Genomic DNA, 21,938 nt, shown 5'->3' on the forward strand with positions numbered 1-21,938 from the left:
TGTTCTGATATAGGCGGTGCCTATAAAGGAATAGCGGTAATCTCTCTCTCTCTCTCTGCACATATACCTTATTCTCTCTAACTGCATCTCCTTTCAAAATCATTTTTTGTTGTTGTGATCAATGCTTTCATATCCATTAGGATCGTGTTTGCTATTTCTGGATAAATTGCATCAACATACACAATATTAATCATATTCACATTGGTCACTTATAGTTTACGTCCTAAGTGAATAGTCTCCATATGTAAAGACATATAATTTTGTTCAGAATTTTATAATGCAGTATTTGATGTGAGGAGTCGCACTACCACGCATTTACTCTCAGGGTAAAGAAACACATGAAGAAATGTATTTCGTAAGTGGTACATGTATCATGTATCATTTAAAAGCCAACCTAATGTTCATAGTCACTCAGTAAGGTGCTGCATAATTTTGTGAAGAGAGATATGACTTAATTACAATGGCTTTGATACCAGGCTTTAATAAAACATTCAGATGTTAAATTAGCTCTAAAACTGCAAGATATTTATAAAACATAAAGAGTGCTCAATGCCTTTTAACGTACCCTCAGCCTGCACGTAGAGATCATACACCTTACCTCTTGCCGTATTGTATTTTCTTTATTTATATTTCAGTCTCTTAGGTTTACTACGTACGCATTCGACCTTCAGCTGCAAAGTTTATTTATCACGTTGTCATTGTGCTACATGATGTTTTTATTAGCAATCTCGTCCAAAAGAATAAACCTTATATTTTGTCCTTTGCTGGCTCCTCGGGTAATTCTGTCCTATCCTTTCTTTTTATCAATGTACCAAAGCTACCACTGAGTTGTCGTCCTTGTGTCGTTAAACCTCTAGTCACTTGAGGCACACTGTAATTGATTTTCCAACAAAGAACCACTCACTGCATTATACTGGCGAACTTTCTTGGCAATAGTAGTGGGATTCTCTGTTTATACGCTTTGTTATAAACCGCAACATCTCTGATTTCCCTAATACGAAACCAGGACGCGTCTCCAATGCATAGCAAGACTAACTGAGAAGCAATATCGATGATCATTATTGTACTGCCAATCATTTCAAATTGGCGGCGATATAATGATATTAGTGGCAATAGTTGCAATGGGAACTAACCAAATTGTAATGCAATACATCATCTTTTTTAATTAAGTTTCTGCACGATTGTATAATGCAAACGTGTTTTTCTTTTATATTAGTTGCTGTATATGCCTCAAACTGGAAAGTTGATGTAGATAGTAATGTTATACCATATGCATATTGTTACCATGAAACGGTGTACCTCGTACTATAATTGTATGTATGATTAGACCGGTTGCCTATAATACGAATAAAAATTATCATTATTATTGTTATTATTATTATTATTATTATTAAATATATTCTTATATTTTGCTATAATTTCAGTAGAGTGAAATCCAGAAGTGATGATTTAAATGAAAACACGTGGTTTAATTTCCGAATAAAAGCGACTTTTTTGCAATGATAGGAGACCAGGTAAGTTCACAATCATTGTATACTACTTCACAATCATTTGAATAATAATTATCAAAGCCCAAAGAACACGTTTAGTTTTGAAAGTGAACAATATCATCTTTCAGATGAGTACATCGTTTGTCCCTCAAATTGTATACGTAGGGTCGAAATGGGAGGATCCTTAACGTTGGTCTGCCATCGCATCATACGATGACAGAACAAGGTCGGTGTAGTTTGCTGTACTTTTTTCCCCAAACCTACTACATATATCAAAATAAGAAGGCGATATACGCGACGGCAAATCTGAGCATGCGTAGTATGGAGCTGGATCCGAGTTACACGCGCGTATATAAGATTATTTAGTGAATGCTCAAAACGACAGGTTCTTCAAGAATTTGTTCTTTATCTTTCTAGCTAATTACAAATACAGCGAGCAAGATGCATGCTACTGATACCTATCACCAATGCAGATGTAGCAAACTAGCCTATAGTCTACCGTGTATACTAGTGTTAGGCAGTGCGGTCTTAAGGCATGGGCACACTGGGCAGTTGCCCAGGGCCTCACGCTTCCAGACTTTAATTCCTGTGGGTGGGTAGGGCCGGTAGGGGGCCCCTAGTGCATTGCTTTGCCCAGAGCCTACAATGTTATTAAGACGGCCCTGGTGTTAGGGAGAAACAACGAGCACTGATGGCCATTGCAATACTGCTATCTAAATAGTGTATCCAATCGAACTCCTCCCACAACCTGTACTCAGAAATGTAATTTAAATGGATAAGTAATCTTTTGATATTATCGATAATTCGTTTGAATAAACTTTTGGTTGCACTCAGTCATTAGGTTTCTTTTACAGTGAGTGTGGCACGATAAAATCAGAACTGGGAATTCTAAGTAACATACTTTAGAGAAAGATGACGGGTTGCTTGATGTTTTGCTTTATTTTATATCATGTGATCCTTCTTGACTATTTGCTTATACACAAAGTACATTTCATGTAAACTATTTCAATTTTTTATTCTTAGCCTAATCTTCAATAATTTGAAAGACCAAACGCATATTCATGAATTTTCCTAGTTTATTTTCTGGAGTAACATCTATACTTCTGTAGTGTCACTTGCATTTATGTGATAAAGGTATAGTACACCGATACAACTAACGCTATGGTTTCACTGCTTTTTTGATAGATAATAGATGAATCGGCTGTGGCCTCTAATGGATCTGCCTATGTAATGTTTCATAGCAGAGGGGTAAGCTGTCTACTTTACGTAATGAGCATTAACGTTATGCATCATATATATATATATATATATATATATATATATATATATATATATATATATATATATATATATACGCTTTATATAAATTGTACCCATTTATTTTAATTCCTCACTGAATACAACTTTCTGCATGGAAATTAAAATAGCATTAATGAGTTACAATTAGTGTTTTTAATCACAGCGAAGAGTGGCGAAGGTTTCATTATCAACATTTCAAGAAAGGAAAAATCCAAAGTAGTCGTAAGGAGTTTAGACCAGAATGAAAACAATGTACTTGTATTATGAATCTGACTAACACTAAAATTGTCTACAATGCAGTCCCCTGGTACACAAATAACAATGCAGATAAACGGATTTTATATAGTCAATTCATTTTAATAAGATTCAAACAAATATCTTGAAATGAAGATTATAAGCATATGTATTTTAATTCGATAAAAAAATGTATAATACTCTAATGGTGTTAGTTCATATAAAAACAAATCATGATTACATATTATAACCACATACATTTTGTGCACACATATATTTATTTTGCCTTTCTTTTTCAGATCATTAAGAGGGATGGTTCACTTACCTCAGGCTATGGAAGCTCATCTTCAATTTCAGAGGTTGTAAGCGTCATTAAAACATACCATTTATACCGTACTAGTAAAAGTCTCTTTAAGTTGAAATCTCAAGACACGCAGAAAATATTTATATATATCCGATTTTGTTTTAACTTCCTCTTTCGTTCATTGCCTTCTTTTCTACATGATCAATTCAGAATTTTGATAATTACCGTGGATTTCTACAGAAAGAATTTATATATGTGTGTGTGTGTGTGTGTGTGTGTGTGTGCAGAGAGAGAGAGAGAGAGAGAGAGAGAGAATGACAAATATCAAACGAAGCAATATATATATATGAGTGTGTGTGCGTGTGTGCGAAGAGAGGGAGAATGACAAATATACATTAAACACAACAGAAAGTGCTATGCCTGATCTTACAAGAGAATACTTGATAATACTAACATAATATTTGACAAATACCAATAAATAATTTATCATTCAGGTTAGAGTCTTTTTAATTCAAACTATAAGGAGATCAGAACACATGTGTTTGTGTATTGCCAAGCTATTATGATTTCATCAAATTCGCCAAGACATCTAACAATTTCAGACCAGATTTTCCATATTCGCATATTTCGAAATTTAAGAGCTGTAATTCATACCTTCAAAACCGATGTTTAAATGGAAATGTATATTTGGGATTTTCAAATAGAAGTTATATAGACGTAAGTATAAAATATGTTCTCAAGAGGTAATATTCCACGCCGATGATCATTTGCCATGCTTTTACTGGTCTGCTTTTCAAATATGCTAGCTTCCATTGAGAATCAGGGTGGAAAATCTATCGAATTCTATAGGTATGTATAAGAAGTGAGTAGCTTTATTGCTACTCAGAATACTTATAAATATCTTTTTTATCTTCTGAAATATATTTCAGTCAGACACAATTTTATACAGCGTCGTTTCTGATATCATTCTGTTCATGTATTTATATATCGTTTCATCTATCCATTCATCTATATGTCTATTTATTGACCAATGCTTATCCATCAAAAATATTAATTCGGTCTCCAATTTAGCGACGATGTAATTCGTTGGCTCATGTTATTATTAGTATCTTCATACTTTTGTACATTTTCTAGTTATTATTCTAACACGTTCAAACATTACGTTAAATTGTCAATCTAACAATGGCATACACATTAAAACTGTATATGCATAGAGAAGCAAAACATATAAAGAATATAAGTTATTACGTGCTAATCATCGCATTGTCATCCAATGGCTGTCTTTATATTTGAATATTTTGTCTCTTTTGTTTCTTTTGGAATCAGATTGGGAACTCTGGCAGATCATATATAGATGTATATGGTGTGAGTATCATGATCTCTAATTAGATAATAATAAATCTTGTGAATCTGTTTTGACATATTCTGGAATATATGTAAATGAAATAAAGGTTATCTAAAGCGTCTAATCCGATATATATCAGTCTGTCGATCCGTTTATCCATCCATCCATTCATCCATTCACCTGTTTATTTATTTATCCGCCTCCGCATATTCAAATGGAAATAAGTTTTGCCTCAAATCTAGAGAAGACGTTTAGTTATGTGTCACTGCTCCTGTCTTTATGAATACACAGACTGGCTTCATAGACATATTCATATAACACTTGTCACATTATTCAAACAAGAGTAGGACAGAATTAAAAGAAACACTGTCACACGAACATCGGATTAACTTTGACTGAGACACTTTATAAATACGACTCAAGCACATCTTTGACAAGAATTTCCTTTCATTGATTCAAGCGGTTTCTTTTTGCTTTCTTTATTCTTGGGATTGTTTTGAAGTTAATGAACATGACCTTACTCGAGCAGATTTATCTTTAACCCATAATTAGGGCCATTTAATCTGCGAACACATATCAGGTATCCTTCAGTTGATGCATGTGGTTTAAGAAGTCATGCTGTAAACTTGTATTGGACCGCTGAATATCATGCTAATTCGTCGCTAAAATTCTAGCATGTTGATGCCGCAACTCTATTTATGTACCATATATTATTATAATGAACGCATAGTAATTTCAGGAGGGGATAATATGTGAAACGTTTGGTACTTTAAGTATATTTGATATTGTACGACATCAGTTGGAGTGGTATGTATGTGACAAATTTATTTGCTATTCAAGTCCAGCTCTCTCACATCTTACGTACATTTTGGTGTATCGCTTTTCTTATTTCTGCATAACATTACAGAAAAATAAAATGCCATCATGCTGGTCGACATTCTACCTGAAGGAACAAAAACCCATCCATTATTCCTAAGCTCAGTATAGCTGGAATACGTGCCTTACTACTGCAAAAAAAAAATCCCTGAACAATTGAATGACAATGCATATCGAAGCATATATATATATATATATATATATATATATATATATATATATATATATATATATAGAGAGAGAGAGAGAGAGAGAGAGAGAGAGAGAGAGAGAGAAAGAGAGTAAGATAGATCCCTTTTTATGAAAGTTTCTAATTTGTTTAGGCTAGAGCTACTCATCTCCAGTTTCAAGCTGTTTGCCAAAGCGAGGACAGTGTAAGTACACATATTTAGTACAGACGGGGATTCAAAGATAAAAGTTTTATGTAATGGCATTCGAAATATTTTATTGTAGCAAACCGTAATTGCTTATACCATTATTATTATTATCATTATTATCTTCGTCAACATTGTTCATATATTCCACAATGATCATCAATATTAATAACATAAACTGCAAGTCGGTTTCACTGAAAGGAAGTTTCAATTTATATGATTTCTCTAGATATATTTATTGGATATTCGATAATGTAAACTAATATATATATATATATATATATATATATATATATATATATATATATATATATATATATATATATACATTTTTTTCGCAGTCAAAAGACTCAGATGGATACTTCGAAGTTTACCAAGTTATAAAGGTAAGTATCGCCGGCGGTATTAATGAAGAAATAATTAATAATTTCCAGATAATTCATACTTGGAATAGTGCTCTCGTTTCATAGTATACGTATAAAATACATTATAGGTGATTATGGATGACTAGCAATAACCTAAAGGCCATTTCTAAAATTAAAGTTTGACTTTTAGTTTACCTAATTTTATCAAGCTCAAATTGTATGAACATACAAAATTAAACAATGCTTCCTCAATAATACAGCAAATCAGCTTTGATTGTTGACACTAATCCAAAAGAAGTCTACGTGGCTTTTGACTCGTACAGTAAATAAGTGTTTATGTTGGATATTGTGAGGATAAGATATCTTTGTTGAGGTTGACTCGTACAATGAATTTGTTGAAGATTTTGAGGACGCGAGGTCCATGTTGACACTAATAAATGAAAAGTCTACGTGGCATTATATTGGTACAATGAATAAGTATTAATGTTGGATATTGAAATGAAATGAACTGTTTACTCTTGTCAATTGTTTAAAACTTGATCAATGTTCTTTAATTACATGACGGTTAAATAATTATTGAAATTACCATGTATTATCGATCATGAATGTTTATTTTGGATAAAAACAAGCGTTTTCCATTTGCCTTTGGGAACTAAAACATATTTATGCCGTATTTTGTCATTGTTTGAAAATTTGTTAAGGCTTAGAAAATATAATCAGGGTTCTGAAATAGAGCATCTAGATTTAGGTTTGCTAAAATCAGTACAAGATATAACAGTTACGGAATGAGACAAGATGACACATGTTTAAAGATTAAGCAACAAAACAGTTTTATTTTCAAGACTGCAACCTCCATATATACACGTATGTACAAAATTTTTATACTAATCTTAATTGATCGTATGAATCGTATAAACCTACAAGAACTGAAACTCTACAGACCCAACATTTATGGTGACAGCAGGTGTATCTTATAAGTGGTCTAAAATATTTAAGAATAAATATCGGCACATATCCATATGACGATTACATTGAAATTACAGTTTACATTAGGTCCCTAGTCTATTTGTCCTACTCTGTTTTTCTGGACCATTTCTATATCATTGTTATATTGTGTGCTTATTTGCACAGTTTGTTATCGTTACTATCGGATTTCAGGCTGACGGTGATGAAAAAGATGGATACTTGACTATTGTGCCTCAGGTACGTTAGTTATGGTCATTGAATGAATCATAATCATATATAGAGAGAAAGTACGAGTATCACTGCTAAAGTGACTGTATTAGACTTCGAAATATTGGGATAATGGTGATGATGACAGAGACGACGACGATGATGATGATAAACTGCGTGATACAATTACAGTCATCACTAATTATCGTGCGTGATATCTCGCCAACATATAGTATCAAAGACGCTTAATAGCTCAAAGGGGATTGTAATTTCCTCAAGTAATAACTAAAACCTTTAATTTGGAGATACATTTGTTCCTTGGTTTTACTTCAACTTCTGGATCAAGACATTTTCCTTTTAATTGATTTGTAATTCTTAATGATGAAATGTACCTAAATGCCACAAGCACACACACACACACACACACAGAGGTATATATATATATATATATATATATATATATATATATATATATATATATATATATATATATATATATAAAGTTGGAGAATGCGCATTTAGTTATTGCGCCCCGTTTTAAGGAATTCTTAGATTTGTGTGATTACTTGCGTCATTATTGGAATTCGGCGCAATGGAAATATCCTTAGCCACAAATAATTAGCCAATTACTAGGAGCAAACGTCACGGAGTGAAGTGTTAGTGGGTTTCCATGATGCCATGGGTCACTAGTAGTGAATTCAGGCCAAAACCGAATTAATGCCCTTGGAGTAAAATAGTCCATATTAAAATCTAGTTGTGTCCATTAGTGGTTTGACTGTTGTGGCAGTATTTACAGTAGGAAACCGGTAAATTACACAAAGGAATAAATAAGATGGGACTCAGCAGATACCGTTTATGTCGCCATGGTGGCAAATGTGGTGCAGTTTTATTGGCGAAATGGGCCTGGAAAGCATACATTGACTGGTCTAAGGTGGCGGAGTTAAAAAAGATACCAGTGTTAGGGGTTACTCGTATAGTTTCCACAGCGTGAACGGCTGTCGGTACGGAAACATGATGAAAAGAAACCATGCAGACGTGCGGCTGATAGATTTTTGGCAGGTTGTTTTATCTGTGGTCTTGCATTAAGCTGAGTAAAACTTACATTTAAAACGGACACGTTGTGCATTCTAATTTACAAATGAAGCTGTATAGAAGTCTTTGGAAATTTGGGGTAAACGTATGACTTCTAGCGGGAATCGCGCCAGGGTTTGATAAGATAACCGCTCGGTGAAGTAAAAACCCCTGGCTTGTAACAATATATATATATATATATATATATATATATATATATATATATATATATAGAGAGAGAGAGAGAGAGAGAGAGAGAGAGACAGAGACAGAGAGAGAGAGAGAGAGAGAGAGATCTATGTATCAGCGACGATGGGCCTTGGCAAATTATGCAAATGCCTCGCACGCATATTTATATTAATCTGTCTGTATTTTTTTAAATCTCAGACCGGTGACAAATACCTCAAAGAGGATGTAAGTATTAGTATATTTTAGTTTTTTACAGTATTATAAACATTCTAAATGTGAATTGAACCTTAATCGCTTAACATCGCGTACTTAAAATAAAATTATTGTGTAAAGTTCTTTTTCTTTGTTTCGAACAAGTGAAATATTTATTTGTATTATACAATACAATTATTATGTATATTAAAGCTTAATAATGTTTTAATTTATGTCTCGTCAGAGAAAATATCTCTCTAGAAGCTTCATTCCACTTCCAAAATAGGTAAGATCTAGACTTTACAGAATGACTATTGTTTCAGAAGATGAAAAATTCATTGCAAAAATGATGTATGATACTCATGGTGAATTTTTAATCTGCAACTATATATTGTTCCGATAAAATATATGTCGAAAGACGCAAATGCATTATTCAGCTTGCTCTACTCCACATTTTCATGAATAGCAAAAATTATTTTCAATCAATTCACTTTTAAGATGAATATATAAAACATCTCTAGAAAATGAGAAGATCTAGGCAAATACTACAAATACTGTCTTCCATGGGCATGTCATTGTCAAAACACGAATAAAATTAAATGCATAGCTTTTAAAAAATTGTGTTTATTACGGAATATATATGTAAAATTAATTTGGTACTTGTGCATTTCATTAATTCTTAAAATGTAAATAACCCTATTAAATGCAAGAACAAAGTATTTATGTCCTGAAAGACGTCAATATATAATAACGTAATATGCATTTCACTCAACAGGAAATAACCTTACACTTTAATAAAAAGGGCGAACTTTGTGACATGCACGGCTATCTCAAACTTCTTGATGATGGGCCAAGACGTTCTATCAAGGTAAAAATAACTGTCTTTGTTACATTGTTTTTAGATCAATAATATGGTAATACACTATTCACCCACATGCATTCAATAGTATCTGTACTAATACCAGTGGCGGATATATTTTATGTTTTTCTTGCTGTAAGAATATTGGTGATAATATTAGTGGTAACAGTACCAGGAGTACCAGAGGGGTGACGCTGTGATGTCCTGGTTGACTGATGGTCCACATCACCGATATCGCAGTCATTCTGTGTGGGTCCGAATGTCAGGCTGGGCCAGCATGGGCATGCGAGAAAACTTTCCTGTAGCTTCTAGTGGGTCGGTTGTATTTCCTTGGATTTATCCGGGTTTTTTCCTCCACCAGATATACTGTCCGCCATATACTAAATCTCATGTGCTAAAAATAGCTTTAAACCCAAAGCAAAAGCAACACCATGTTTTAATGCCTTGAATAATATATAACTATAAAAACATCCGTGATTATATGGTTGATTGCATCTAAACCAAGCAAGGACGTAAAAATATTTTAGTTTGTAGAATGTGAGTGGCGGAGGATTAGTAATCACCTGAAAGTTAAAATCTATGATACTGTTGAAACCAGGATAAATTTCGAACCTTAATCTAATCTTGTCACTGATGAAACACATGGTGCAAAAGAGTACAGACATAGTGATGCTAGTTGCTATCAATAACGTTATACAATAATGTCTCAAGTTATATCTTTTATATAAGTAGCGAGATTAAGACTACATTACTGCGTTCATTTTATTTAATTTAGAATCAAGTGCCCCATCCTACAACGAAAATTGTAACCTGCATTACAAAGGTAAACTAGATTTATTATACCTGCCAATAATTGTTTATAACGTATGGCATATTTTTATTTGTCTAAATTTCATCTATCGGGTTGAATGGTATGTAGAAAGTATGAGTATCAACAATATTTATATTCATTTTTACCCATAATGGAGACATTAAAAGAGATACATATGTTAGAAACTTTATGCTATGAGATGACTAATGATTTTAACTTTAAATATTACAAGCATTCAGTGATGTCTTCTGTCAAATGGACTTTGTAAATATGTAAATATACCTATGTTGTACTAGCACAGACGTATGTAGACCTTGCCTTTTTGTATAAATGCAAACGATTCTACGATATAATTGTTTGTATTTAAGCTGCCAATATTTAAGTTTGTCTACTTTAGCCAATATTGTCTATCAATGTAGAGGGAAAATTAACAGAACAAACTGTACTAGGCCCTTGACTCTTTTGATATTGCGATTAAACAAATGCGATACCTAATTCCTGCTCATTTTCTGCTCATGGTGTTTATATATATATATATATATATATATATATATATATATATATATATATATATATATATATATATATATATATATATATATATATATATATGTATGTATGTATGTATGTATGTATTGATATGGGACTATTGTAGCGCATTAGACTATTTAAATGATTTCACCTTTACAAAGGAAAAGCGAAATCAACTGAAAAGAAGCCAACTCATGATGAAAATATGCATCGCCATCTTGGCTTGTCTCTTTGTTGTGGTGCTCTGCTTGTTCCTATTGACGTTGTTTGGCATTTTGAATGGAAAAGGTATGCTATGGAATGTAAATAGTATAATACTGTAGCGCCTATCCGCGATAATCAAAATCTGTATGTGATAATTTCATTGCCACAAATATCATATATAACCTAACCAAACTCAGAAAAGAAAATAATAAACAGTTTGGAATATATATTTATTAAGGCTATATTATTTGTCCCATCGTAAGTTCGGTGAAAATAGTGTCATATAAATATGATAAAGTTGCAAGTAAACACTGATGTGTAGAGACCACAACAAATTCAAATCCAATTTAGTTTACACTTAATAGAGAACGTGTTCTCTTTTAACCCCATATTATTGTGCCTGCCAATGTGCCACGAATATATCATAAATGCTATTATTTATATTTTCAGTTTGTCCTGTATTGCCTAAACCCACATGTTGTGAGTAACCGATGAATTACTATGTAGCAATTAGATACGTGATTGTGAAAAAATATGTCTTTTATATTACATATGTACAACAGTTTGTTAAAGTCAAATGATTACCATTACTGATTTTTCTCGCTACCACAGCATATACCTATTTTTATTTTGCATACGTTTCTAACAAAGCAAAACCGTTGTCATCGTTATTAGTAAAGACACATTAAAAATGAAATATAATTAACCAATGAAATTACCTTTTGTTTTAAACTGGCACGTCATGTTAATTGTCTTATATTTGCTTTGTTTCTGGCATGGTGATTATTGAACAAAATTTGTAAATAATTGTATCTAGACATACTGCATAGTAGATGACTGGATTTAAAGAAGAAACGCACCCTACCCCGAAAACAATAAACAAAAACAGGAAAATACATCTCCTCTCAAACAACAAATTGCACTAGAGTATCAGTTTTAAATGTGAATTTGAAGTAGAAAAAAATCAATTCACTAAGAACCTTGTTAGTACAGTGATCAAGGTTACTAATGACAATGTAAAGCGTTAAATGTCCATTGATATTTTGTCTGTTTATAACATGCCTTGAAAAATGAACAAACTGCATATTATATTTCTAATTCAGTTACAGAAGAGAGCAATATAGTGCATTAGCTATTCCCCAGACCAGGCTGCATCTTTTGGTAGATATTGTATTTTGTCTAGTTTGAAATGGTTCTAATGCCAATTGAGAAAGACGACATACACCCATACACACACACACACACATACACACACACAATAAGATATATATATATATATATATATATATATATATATATATATATATATATATATATATATATATATATATATATATATGCATATCATCATTTGAGTTCATCCACGTTATTACAAAATGAGCGAATTAATATGGCGATTTAGAAACCTGAGACAAATGCTGAAATCATAAACTGGGGTTATGGCTTAGTTTCATACCAATTGTGAGATTCATTTGTGTCCCTATATATGCTGTTTGTGTATAGGCTGGTTGACGATCGATCGTCCATATAATTGTCTATTTATGCATCAATTGGAATATCAATATGTCCATTGATCTATCTGTCCCTTTATAAATACACACACGTATCTGCCTAAACGTTTCTTTTATAGTGTTGGGCGTTCTGCCGGTCTATCCTTCTGCGTTTGCTTATGTAAAAATATATTTAAAAAGTGTGTGTACGAGTCTGGATGTGCGTGTGTCTTTTTATGACAGGGAAAGACGATTATCTGTTTCGTGATATATTTAGCTTTCTTTTCAGCTTTCGGTTTTCCCTTGAAATACAATTTAACGATGGGCGAAAATGTTACGATCAAATATGTTCTTCCAACGCTTCCCAACGACTCCACCATTTATGTGGACTTATACAGAACCAGGGTTAGGAATCAAGACGAAAGACTTTTGCAAGTAGCCAATGTTAATACGCCTAACACTGTCAGCATCAAACCAGGACGAGTATACGCAATGCTTACACAAAGTGATGGTGTGATTGTCATCACAATAGAAATACAGGGAACACAGTGCCATGACCATGGAAATATCTCTATTAATGTCTCTGGAGTGCTTATTGTTAATCTTGAACTGGAAGTAACCGGTAATCATAGACTTGTTTATATTACTTACTGTATAATTGTAATTATGTAGACGGAACAACCGACCTTTAAAACTCTAGAGTCTCATTATACCAGGCTAAAACGTTCATGTGTGACTGCAAGATAGAAAAGTAGATTTAGACGTCATAGAGAGAAGCAAAACCTGGTTATCATCTCTCATTATTTCCTATAATTATCTAATGTTTGTCTTTAAATATGTCAAGCAATATGACATTAGGTTTCTACTTCCTCACCTTTAGAATGTTATAATTTACGGAGCGTTCTAATCCAATACAGCATTAGCTAGAATGACTTTACAACTTATCATATATGAGGCTGAACACCGTTTCCAAAAAATAATTATCCTATATAGAAATAAAAATGCGTAGGAATTACTGTTTATATAAATTATTAACACTTTTTAGACTTAAAAATAAAACCAATGATAGTTTAATAATAATAATAATAATAATAATAATAATACATTTTGCATAAAAATGCAATTTATTCTTTTATGCTATTCTAATGTTTAGCACCAATGACACCGTGTCCTCGAACAGCTGAGTTTAAATGGAATGCGACTGAGTTCATAAATTGTTCTGTGTGTGTCGGTAATGCCGCCTGGAACATGACATGGTTTCGAGAAGTAAACGGCAGCTATGTACCCGTGCCAGAAAGAAATGATCCTAATATCTTAACTCCTTTATCCTCCACAAATGGGCTGGAGGAGAGAATAGTGTCAACAGTGGAGTTTGCTTTGGGTGTTGTCATCTTCAAACTTGTGAACCGACGTGTATTTTGCTCTGACGGTGGGATGTACAAAGTCTCGCTTCTTCCGGAGAGCATAGACCAGAATTTTTCTGTAACTATTACTGTAAATGGTGGGTATTACCGTATTAAAATGCACAACAGTTGTGGAAATCAGTCGTTAGAATAACATCAAAATATACAGAACAACCAGCTATTAATACAATGCTCAATTGTGTTACATAGAAAAGCACTATATTATATTATAATTTAGTGGCAGTGCTGTAAAATAAAATGCAAAATAATTATGTATATATTATGATCTTTCTGATAGTGATTGTTTCATAAACCATCATTATAAACGATTTCAAAGGTTTGTTTGTTTTACACGGTCACTTATACGTAGTTTTAAGATATGTTATTACACAATACACAGATAATATCACGGTATAACATACTGTCAATGACATACGGCAATCAAGAATTTCTTTTTGCAAATTGTTTTTCCATGACTTCGAGTCTTTGCAAACAATTTAAAATGGAAAAATTAGTTTCGTTCGTATTTTACTAAGAAATGTGGAAAGACAATGCATTATTAATTCAATTTAATATTATCAGTAAACTATGAGATATTCGAGTTTCAATACTAAAAACATTCGTTTACATTGAAAGGCGTATGGATGCAAAGTTTTAGGTCAAAATCAATGCTGTGAGAATTCAGGTGGAAAAAGGAAGATTGTTTTTAATTATAGCAACACTAGTTGACATTGGTACCACGATTATAATACCAGCATATAAAATAAATTTATTAGGTTTATACTAACACGTAAACCAAATAGGATAATAAGCTCGTATTAACACGACCTTATGCATACTGCTGTTTTGACTTATACTGACTTACATAACACAATATATGGACTTAACAAATAAGAAACAATAGTGGATTATTCGTGATTACTTTAGACGTTTTGTCTGTCTTCGTACTTTCTGGTGTTGTATTCGATTCCATATACGAATACCAACGTTTAACGTATAAATGAATCCATTTACCTTGCAATCATTAGCATTCATTATGACAGGAACATCTATAACTTCTGTCATGGTCTATGTAGAATATTAAAAATGTATCCCCAGTTAAAACGTAAAATGTATCATAAATAATCCTTTTCAACTGCGTAAACACAGTCACTACTAAAGTTTGTCAGGAAAGCTTGATTTTGCTTTCTGCTTGCAGACATAAAACAAAACAACTAAGTTGAAGAGCGTGTATTGCCAATCAACAAATCATATTGTAAAGCAAATATGTTTCTTTTCCTCAGGATACACAGAATCGTGTCTGCCAATGTGGGAGATGCAGCTGACTGACAAGGTCAGAAAAAACTGTAGCTTTTGCATGGGTGAAACAAATGATTTGTCAAATCTCACCATAACACAGACAGGTCGCGAACCACCCAAGTTAGAGCCATTACAGTTACCAGAAGGGGAAACCAAGAAAATAAATTTCAGAGACTTTTTGACAATTGAAGCAAATCTTTTTTCTGGATTGGTTAATGTCCAGTTTAGTTGGTCAGGAGCAGGAGTACAGTGTACTGACGAAGGGTTCTACGAAATATCGGCGTTCAGAAACAGTGAAAGAACTATACGAAATATCTCGATATCAATAGACGGTATTGGCTTATTTACTATACATCTTCACCAATAGGGAAAACTTTAGCTATGGACATTTTGAAGAATTTTGATATATGATATCAATAATTACAGGAAAAACGTTTAGGATTGTATGTGACATGAATGACGTTTTGAACTTATTTTAATTCTATATGTTCACGTTTGTCACAGTTCACATTATCTGCGAAAAACAAAGATAATTTTTGACGCGATGAAAATGAGATCTGCTTCCAAGTTTTATTAACGAGCATATGCCGCATACATAACTCAATAGATTTGGCTATGCTGGTTGTAGAGGTGGAGGACATGGTGGCAAAATGATATACACACATGCGGGTTATAAATAATAAGCTTGATGCTATCTTGAAAGCACGTTATCAATCGTTCAAATTAATAAATAATTCAATGTATTTGCAGAATTAGCATTTCTGGAACATCCTGCTATTATACAAGAAAATGGAGATTATGGAGGATTTGCAGAAGGGTTCAATCTATCTTTGACCTGTAGTGTGAAAAACATCGGTTGCAAGAAGCGTGATATCAGTCTTACCCTACCTAACAGGAACACAACCTTTGAATGCAAGGACATCAGATTGGGCATTGCAAATATCAACGAGAGCTACGCATGCTCCTTGACGTGGACAGAGTTCAATATCTCAAGTGATATCAACGGAACGACCTTCTACTGTGGATACAACTACACACACTACAATGGAACAGAGATCCCGTTTCGAAGTGACCTGACAATATTTGTAATTCCTAGTAAGTACTGCTTTGCCAGATCAAAGAATGATATTATCAGATAGTTCTATATGGTTTCACACAAGACTATATCAGATAAGTCTAAAATCATCATAAGTCTTAATTTCAATGCCACATATTTATGCTTGTATTCACTTAATAGCATTGCGAAGTATCGACGAAGATGTTGAACAAAATACATATATGATATATATATTCTCTGCAAAGTGAATATCGTGAAGAATTTGTTTTAAAAAAATAGACTTTCATAAAAACATGGCTTTTTAAAGCATAGCATTATATTTTAATTTACAAAATGCATTTTAAAGAGGCATTCAAAACAAAACTATTTTCGCATCATTTATATATTCAGGCAGCATCTGTAAAAATGTAGCACCTGGATGTAAGATGTCTCATCCATTGGGTGGAAGATACTTCATTGCATGTGACAAACTCTCTCCATATAGACCCTGGGAAGCACTTTGCAAGGAAACGTTGGTCTTTAAGCCACGGCCAACTAACTGCGACGGAACGTGTGAATATTCATAACAGCATAGTAGAACAGATGTATTGCCAGCCAAACAACATAACGGCGCCATTGAAAGAGGGCATGCAAATACGCTGAACGTCCACGTAAATAATACAGGCGAAGACATTGCAACTAACTGGCTTTATAGTTTGTGTTTGTGTTTATTTTGCCTTTGTCGTCTCCTACTATATCAGACTTTATGAAACTGAATAAATATATCTGCCTTTTTTTATTAAAACATACGCATACATTGAAGTATGTAACCACTTATGTATATTTCTTTCTAATGCATACATGCTTGTATCTATCTACCTATCTATCTATGAAAAATCCAGGACAAGTCAAGACTCCTCCTATCGATCACAATGGTACATTGTGCAATTTTAATGGAACAGGCTTGAAATTTTGCAATTGTATAATTGTGAGAATGTGTTGTTGCAAGCGGAATGTTTGTATCTTGGTTCGCTTGGATTGTGGAAATGTCAAAACAAGTACCAATGATTTAAAACAGTTGAATGTCGGTTATCTTTAAATTTCAATTGTTTCATGTATTCTCTACAGAACTGGAAATGGTATGACATCGCTGATGCAGAATTTACTAAATATTTAAATTTCCCTCTTTGTGTTAATATCTCTTATAACCGTTATTTGAACTAAACCAAGCAACTGCTAAATAGCTCTAATTTAATAGTTTGAACTAATTGTGATATGTTTTGAAAATTAGACTGATATCTGGCAAAATCCTACAAATCTGATGGTTTAGAGCACCATACAAGCTGTACATCAGTTTAGAAACAAGTGACTTTAAATTGTAAAAACGATTTTAGCTAGATTTTGTTTATCTATTTTTAAATTCACGATAACAATCAGGATTATTTAAACTGCAAACATTACTTCAATATCATGTATGTTATATAAACTATTTTGATTAAACGTGTCGTTGAGGGACAGTTTATTATTTTTTTTATAATTTGTTTTCGTGAAGGGGACTCAAAAATGATATTTTTATTATTAAGCGACCTCGATGCACTAGGAAATAATAAAAACCTTTGTCATTGCTTTAATGAAAGATATGGTCTTTCTCTTTCAGTGCGACACAGTATGTATGGCTAGTTATGAAGTAACTGTATGATCACGGAATTGTGCATTATGCATAAAGAAAATAGAAAATATTATTGCTTTTTCACAAATTCACGTTTATAATCGCCATCCCCCACCGATGTCAATAACGAAAATCTTTAATGTGAACAAAGTGCACATAACTTAGTCAATTTGTTCATTAATTTATAATTTCTAACCTAACTGTGACGAGAGTTGCCTTAAAATTGCATCGTCTGCACGTTTGAGGCTTAATGCAGTTTCCATATTAACACGACGCCATATTGCTGACACTATGGACAAGTCTATTTTCGTCAGACAACAGTGTCACGTAGATATTCCTATTTGGTAACTACCTGATAATTCCCTAACATACCGCTTGTTAAATCTACATGAAAGATCCGCATGGACATACTCAGGTCTGAAATTATAAATCAATGAATGAACTGACTCAATTCTGTGCATCTTTTATCCCAGAATTGCTTTTAGTATTTTAATTCGGTAGAGTGGTACAATCAAACGGGGAGGTATATTTAGACTATGAGAAGAATTTACCACACTCAATAAATTGTTTTTGTGCATTTATCGTTGTTGGCTATGCTACTGTCGAATGATTAAAGGACCTTCGTTTCAAAGATATCCGTAGCGTCTTTGAGACGTTCTATTGTGAGACTGTGATGAGATTAGTTACGTTTTGCTCACTATTTTGCACATTAGCAAGGACCTCATAAAAATATTCTTTATGTCACACATAACAGTCCATGTTACCTGTGTCCCAAAATGAATAAATAAATAAATAACTATATCGTTGTACTTTTTATAGCTCGTGCAATATTTTACTCAGAACGATTATGTATAGCTCTGCATTTTGTATCTGAACAAATGTACGTCCTATTATAAAACACCAGACATGCCTAGTTGCATTGACTGAGCTTATTTTCCCCGTGGCAAGAATTAAAGAGGTGAAATGAGATTTGTTGTTTTCCTAACACCCACTTTTAGCTATCATGTCTATAGATAATACATTTTTTATTGCTCTTTTTCTATACATTGTAGTGTTTTTGCTTTTCGTTTCTAATGGGTTGTGTTCTTATTAAACTCGGTTTTAAGCAAGACAAAGTCCCTTGGCTGTACATATATCTAATTAAGATAATGTGCGAAATCTGATTAGGATAAGAACTTATAACGGTCATTTACACTTACCCACGAATTACTAAGGAACTATGAAGACAAACTATTTCTTAATTCTTGCACAACTATATTTTTTTTTTTTTTTAAGGAGTCAATTTATTAAGGGGAGAGGGCATTATATTTAAGAAGATATTTAATAAGTGAATTGGAAACATTGTATTGTCAAGAGTGAGCCAATGACTCCTTGTATATATTAAACAACAATATATCTTCTTTTCATTATATATGTTAAAATAAAACGTTTGATTTGCATTGTTTTTTTCTAGATTTTGATTCAGTGCGATAAAACGCTGCATGGCTACATCGATATAAGGAAAATCCGAAATTTTACACTAAGTGTAGAATATCGATGCTTTACAAATTTCGATTTTACATATAATGTGTTAGATTGTGTACGTGGTCAAATCAGTGAATTAATGAAGAGCCTTTTAGTTTGTTTTTAACACATTTCTTGCATTGATGTATAGATTATTATTGGTTGCGTTGTGATAATATAAGACATGATTATTGAACTATTGGAATTCGCCAAAGATAATTTGATATAATTGGTAATATCATCGATTCGTTAACGAATACACGCGTTATAGGAAACCTAAATAACAAATTCATTCTTTTCTACATTATATTTTATGATCCGCATCCAAACCATTTTCAAGCATCTGAAGGTCCCAGGATGGCCGAGTGTTCTAAAACGCTCTGCTCAACCGATCACTGGCATCTCACCTCTGTCCGAGGCTGGGGCTCGGCTAATGTGAATAAGTGAGAAAGATGGCAGCAGCTTCTCGTTGATAGTGGTTTTGCCAGGCTCTTCCTCATACTGGACACCATAAATAATCTCTGTTGCTCTAAAGATGGCGTTAATCCACAGAATAATTATATGTTTATAAAACGCAATTTGATATACCAATACTGATGGTATATCAAATTGTCGTTCGCCCATGGCACATTGATAACCATAAATTATTATTGTATCAATTATTAATCATATTGGACGTAAGATAATAATATTAATAATCCCTAGTTATTAATTAACTAAACATGATACACAATTTTATCGAAATCAGTTGTTATTCCTCCCCCCTCTGTCTCACGCATAAGAAGTAAAATTACACGGAAATATGTGAAGTGAGAGAGAAAAAGAATTTGGGCTTGAGGAAACCTTAAAAACCTTAAAAATATTACACCAAATTACCTACAAGAACCTGGGTTCTCGCATCTTTGCTAGAAAAGTTTTCGATGTGATAATGCTATCTACACCTTGGCCTATCGAGCAGATATTCCTGTGTTTCGTGTCTGTGAACCTACAGGATCCAATCAAAATTAAGGTGTTCAAATATAAACACTGTTACTACATGATCGAGGAAAGGGGAGAACACTAATTGAAGGGACTGATAAATATGCAATTTTTCACTGCCTGTCCGTGTTTGTTTAAATAAATTTCCCCCAAATACACCTATGATGGCATCCGTCTGGTACGTAGTCATACGTTCGATGCAAAACTTAAAAAGTACCCTTTTGAAGTAAATGTTTTTTACCATTACCGGCAGATATAGAATGCACAGTTGTTACACGCTGTTGGTTAGTTGACATTGCATACATAGAGAGGTAACTCATGAAATCCAATAGATATCGCTACGACAAAGCACTAAAAGATATGTTTGTTCCGCCAAAGTTATCATATCGAAACCTTGGCTAGCAAAGATGCGATTCTCGCTGTGGCAAGTGCATGGTGTTTGTCTACAATGTTCACAATACCAACGATTCAAAGTTGCAATATCTTGTCAAGACTCTATGATAAATTTCTTTTCTTTCTACCTAAACTGGTTGGTCAACTTTTAACATCGGTGGAACTTAGACCGTACCAGGGGGTACGCTTCATCGATGATATAGACATGAAGTGGCAACATGAAACATTTAATCTGGATGATTTTATATCAAAGGCAAACAACTTCCATCGTTCAGTAAAATTGACGGCAGAAGTCTCCAACTCAAACCACGTTTTCCTGGACACAACAACAAGACTGGTAGAAAACAAACTATATTCGAAACCAACCGACAAACTCCCAGTATCTCCTCCCAACCAGCTGTCATCCACAACACCGCATTGGTAACATCGCATATAGTCAGGCACTGGGGATACGCAGAATTTGCTCCGACTTGGAAACATTCCAAAACAGGTCTGAAGAGTTATCTAAACATTTGATTTATCGAGTCTACGACAAAGACGTGATTGCAACTCAAAGGGCTAAACAAACAAACCGCGACGGCCTACTAAAATATAAAGAGAAATAAAAGGCTGATATGATATCATTATCCTGACCTACCATTCAGACAACCCCAAAGCAGGTAAAACCATCGGGAAACACTGACCCATCGGGGAATCGTGTGACGCGCTAATGTTAATCCTCACAAAAAAAACCATGTTAGGGATTACCGGAGATCAAAAATCCTCAAGGACATCCTGGTCAGGGCGAAGCTAACTCCAATCACTAACCACACTAGTCAATATGGTTCCCGTGGCGATAAAAGGTGCACAC

At 33.4% G+C, this 21,938-nt stretch overlaps 1 protein-coding gene across 8 annotated transcripts in view; it reads left to right on the forward strand.

The window, feature by feature from the left end:
* The window catches only part of LOC149799802 (uncharacterized), a 42,868-nt gene extending 23,685 nt beyond the window's left edge, over positions 1–19,183 (forward strand). For 4 of the 8 annotated variants that reach the window (XM_089959200.1, XM_089959201.1, XM_089959199.1 and 1 more), the window contains exons 2-18: positions 1,425–1,514; positions 2,676–2,738; positions 3,323–3,385; positions 4,654–4,692; positions 5,872–5,922; positions 6,264–6,308; positions 7,446–7,490; positions 8,919–8,945; positions 9,688–9,780; positions 10,547–10,594; positions 11,275–11,401; positions 11,768–11,797; positions 13,097–13,429; positions 13,961–14,308; positions 15,494–15,841; positions 16,260–16,604; positions 16,957–19,183. In XM_089959200.1, coding sequence (XP_089815326.1) covers positions 1,500–1,514; positions 2,676–2,738; positions 3,323–3,385; positions 4,654–4,692; positions 5,872–5,922; positions 6,264–6,308; positions 7,446–7,490; positions 8,919–8,945; positions 9,688–9,780; positions 10,547–10,594; positions 11,275–11,401; positions 11,768–11,797; positions 13,097–13,429; positions 13,961–14,308; positions 15,494–15,841; positions 16,260–16,604; positions 16,957–17,132 — 2,196 coding nt within the window. In that variant the 5' untranslated portion in view covers positions 1,425–1,499 and the 3' untranslated portion in view covers positions 17,133–19,183. Of the gene's footprint in view, positions 1–20; positions 37–1,424; positions 1,515–2,675; positions 2,739–3,322; positions 4,693–5,871; positions 5,923–6,263; positions 6,309–7,445; positions 7,491–8,918; positions 8,946–9,687; positions 9,781–10,546; positions 10,595–11,274; positions 11,402–11,767; positions 11,798–13,096; positions 13,430–13,960; positions 14,309–15,493; positions 15,842–16,259; positions 16,605–16,956 lie in introns of those variants that run through there. The other 4 variants (XM_089959202.1, XM_089959203.1, XM_089959204.1 and 1 more) reach the window with 4 other exon arrangements.
* The last annotated feature ends 2,755 nt before the right edge of the window (positions 19,184–21,938 follow it).

This window comes from Sinohyriopsis cumingii, chromosome 5 (genome assembly GCF_028554795.1).
Source record: "Sinohyriopsis cumingii isolate HCF-2022 chromosome 5, ASM2855479v2, whole genome shotgun sequence".
Taxonomy (NCBI): domain Eukaryota; kingdom Metazoa; phylum Mollusca; class Bivalvia; order Unionida; family Unionidae; genus Sinohyriopsis; species Sinohyriopsis cumingii.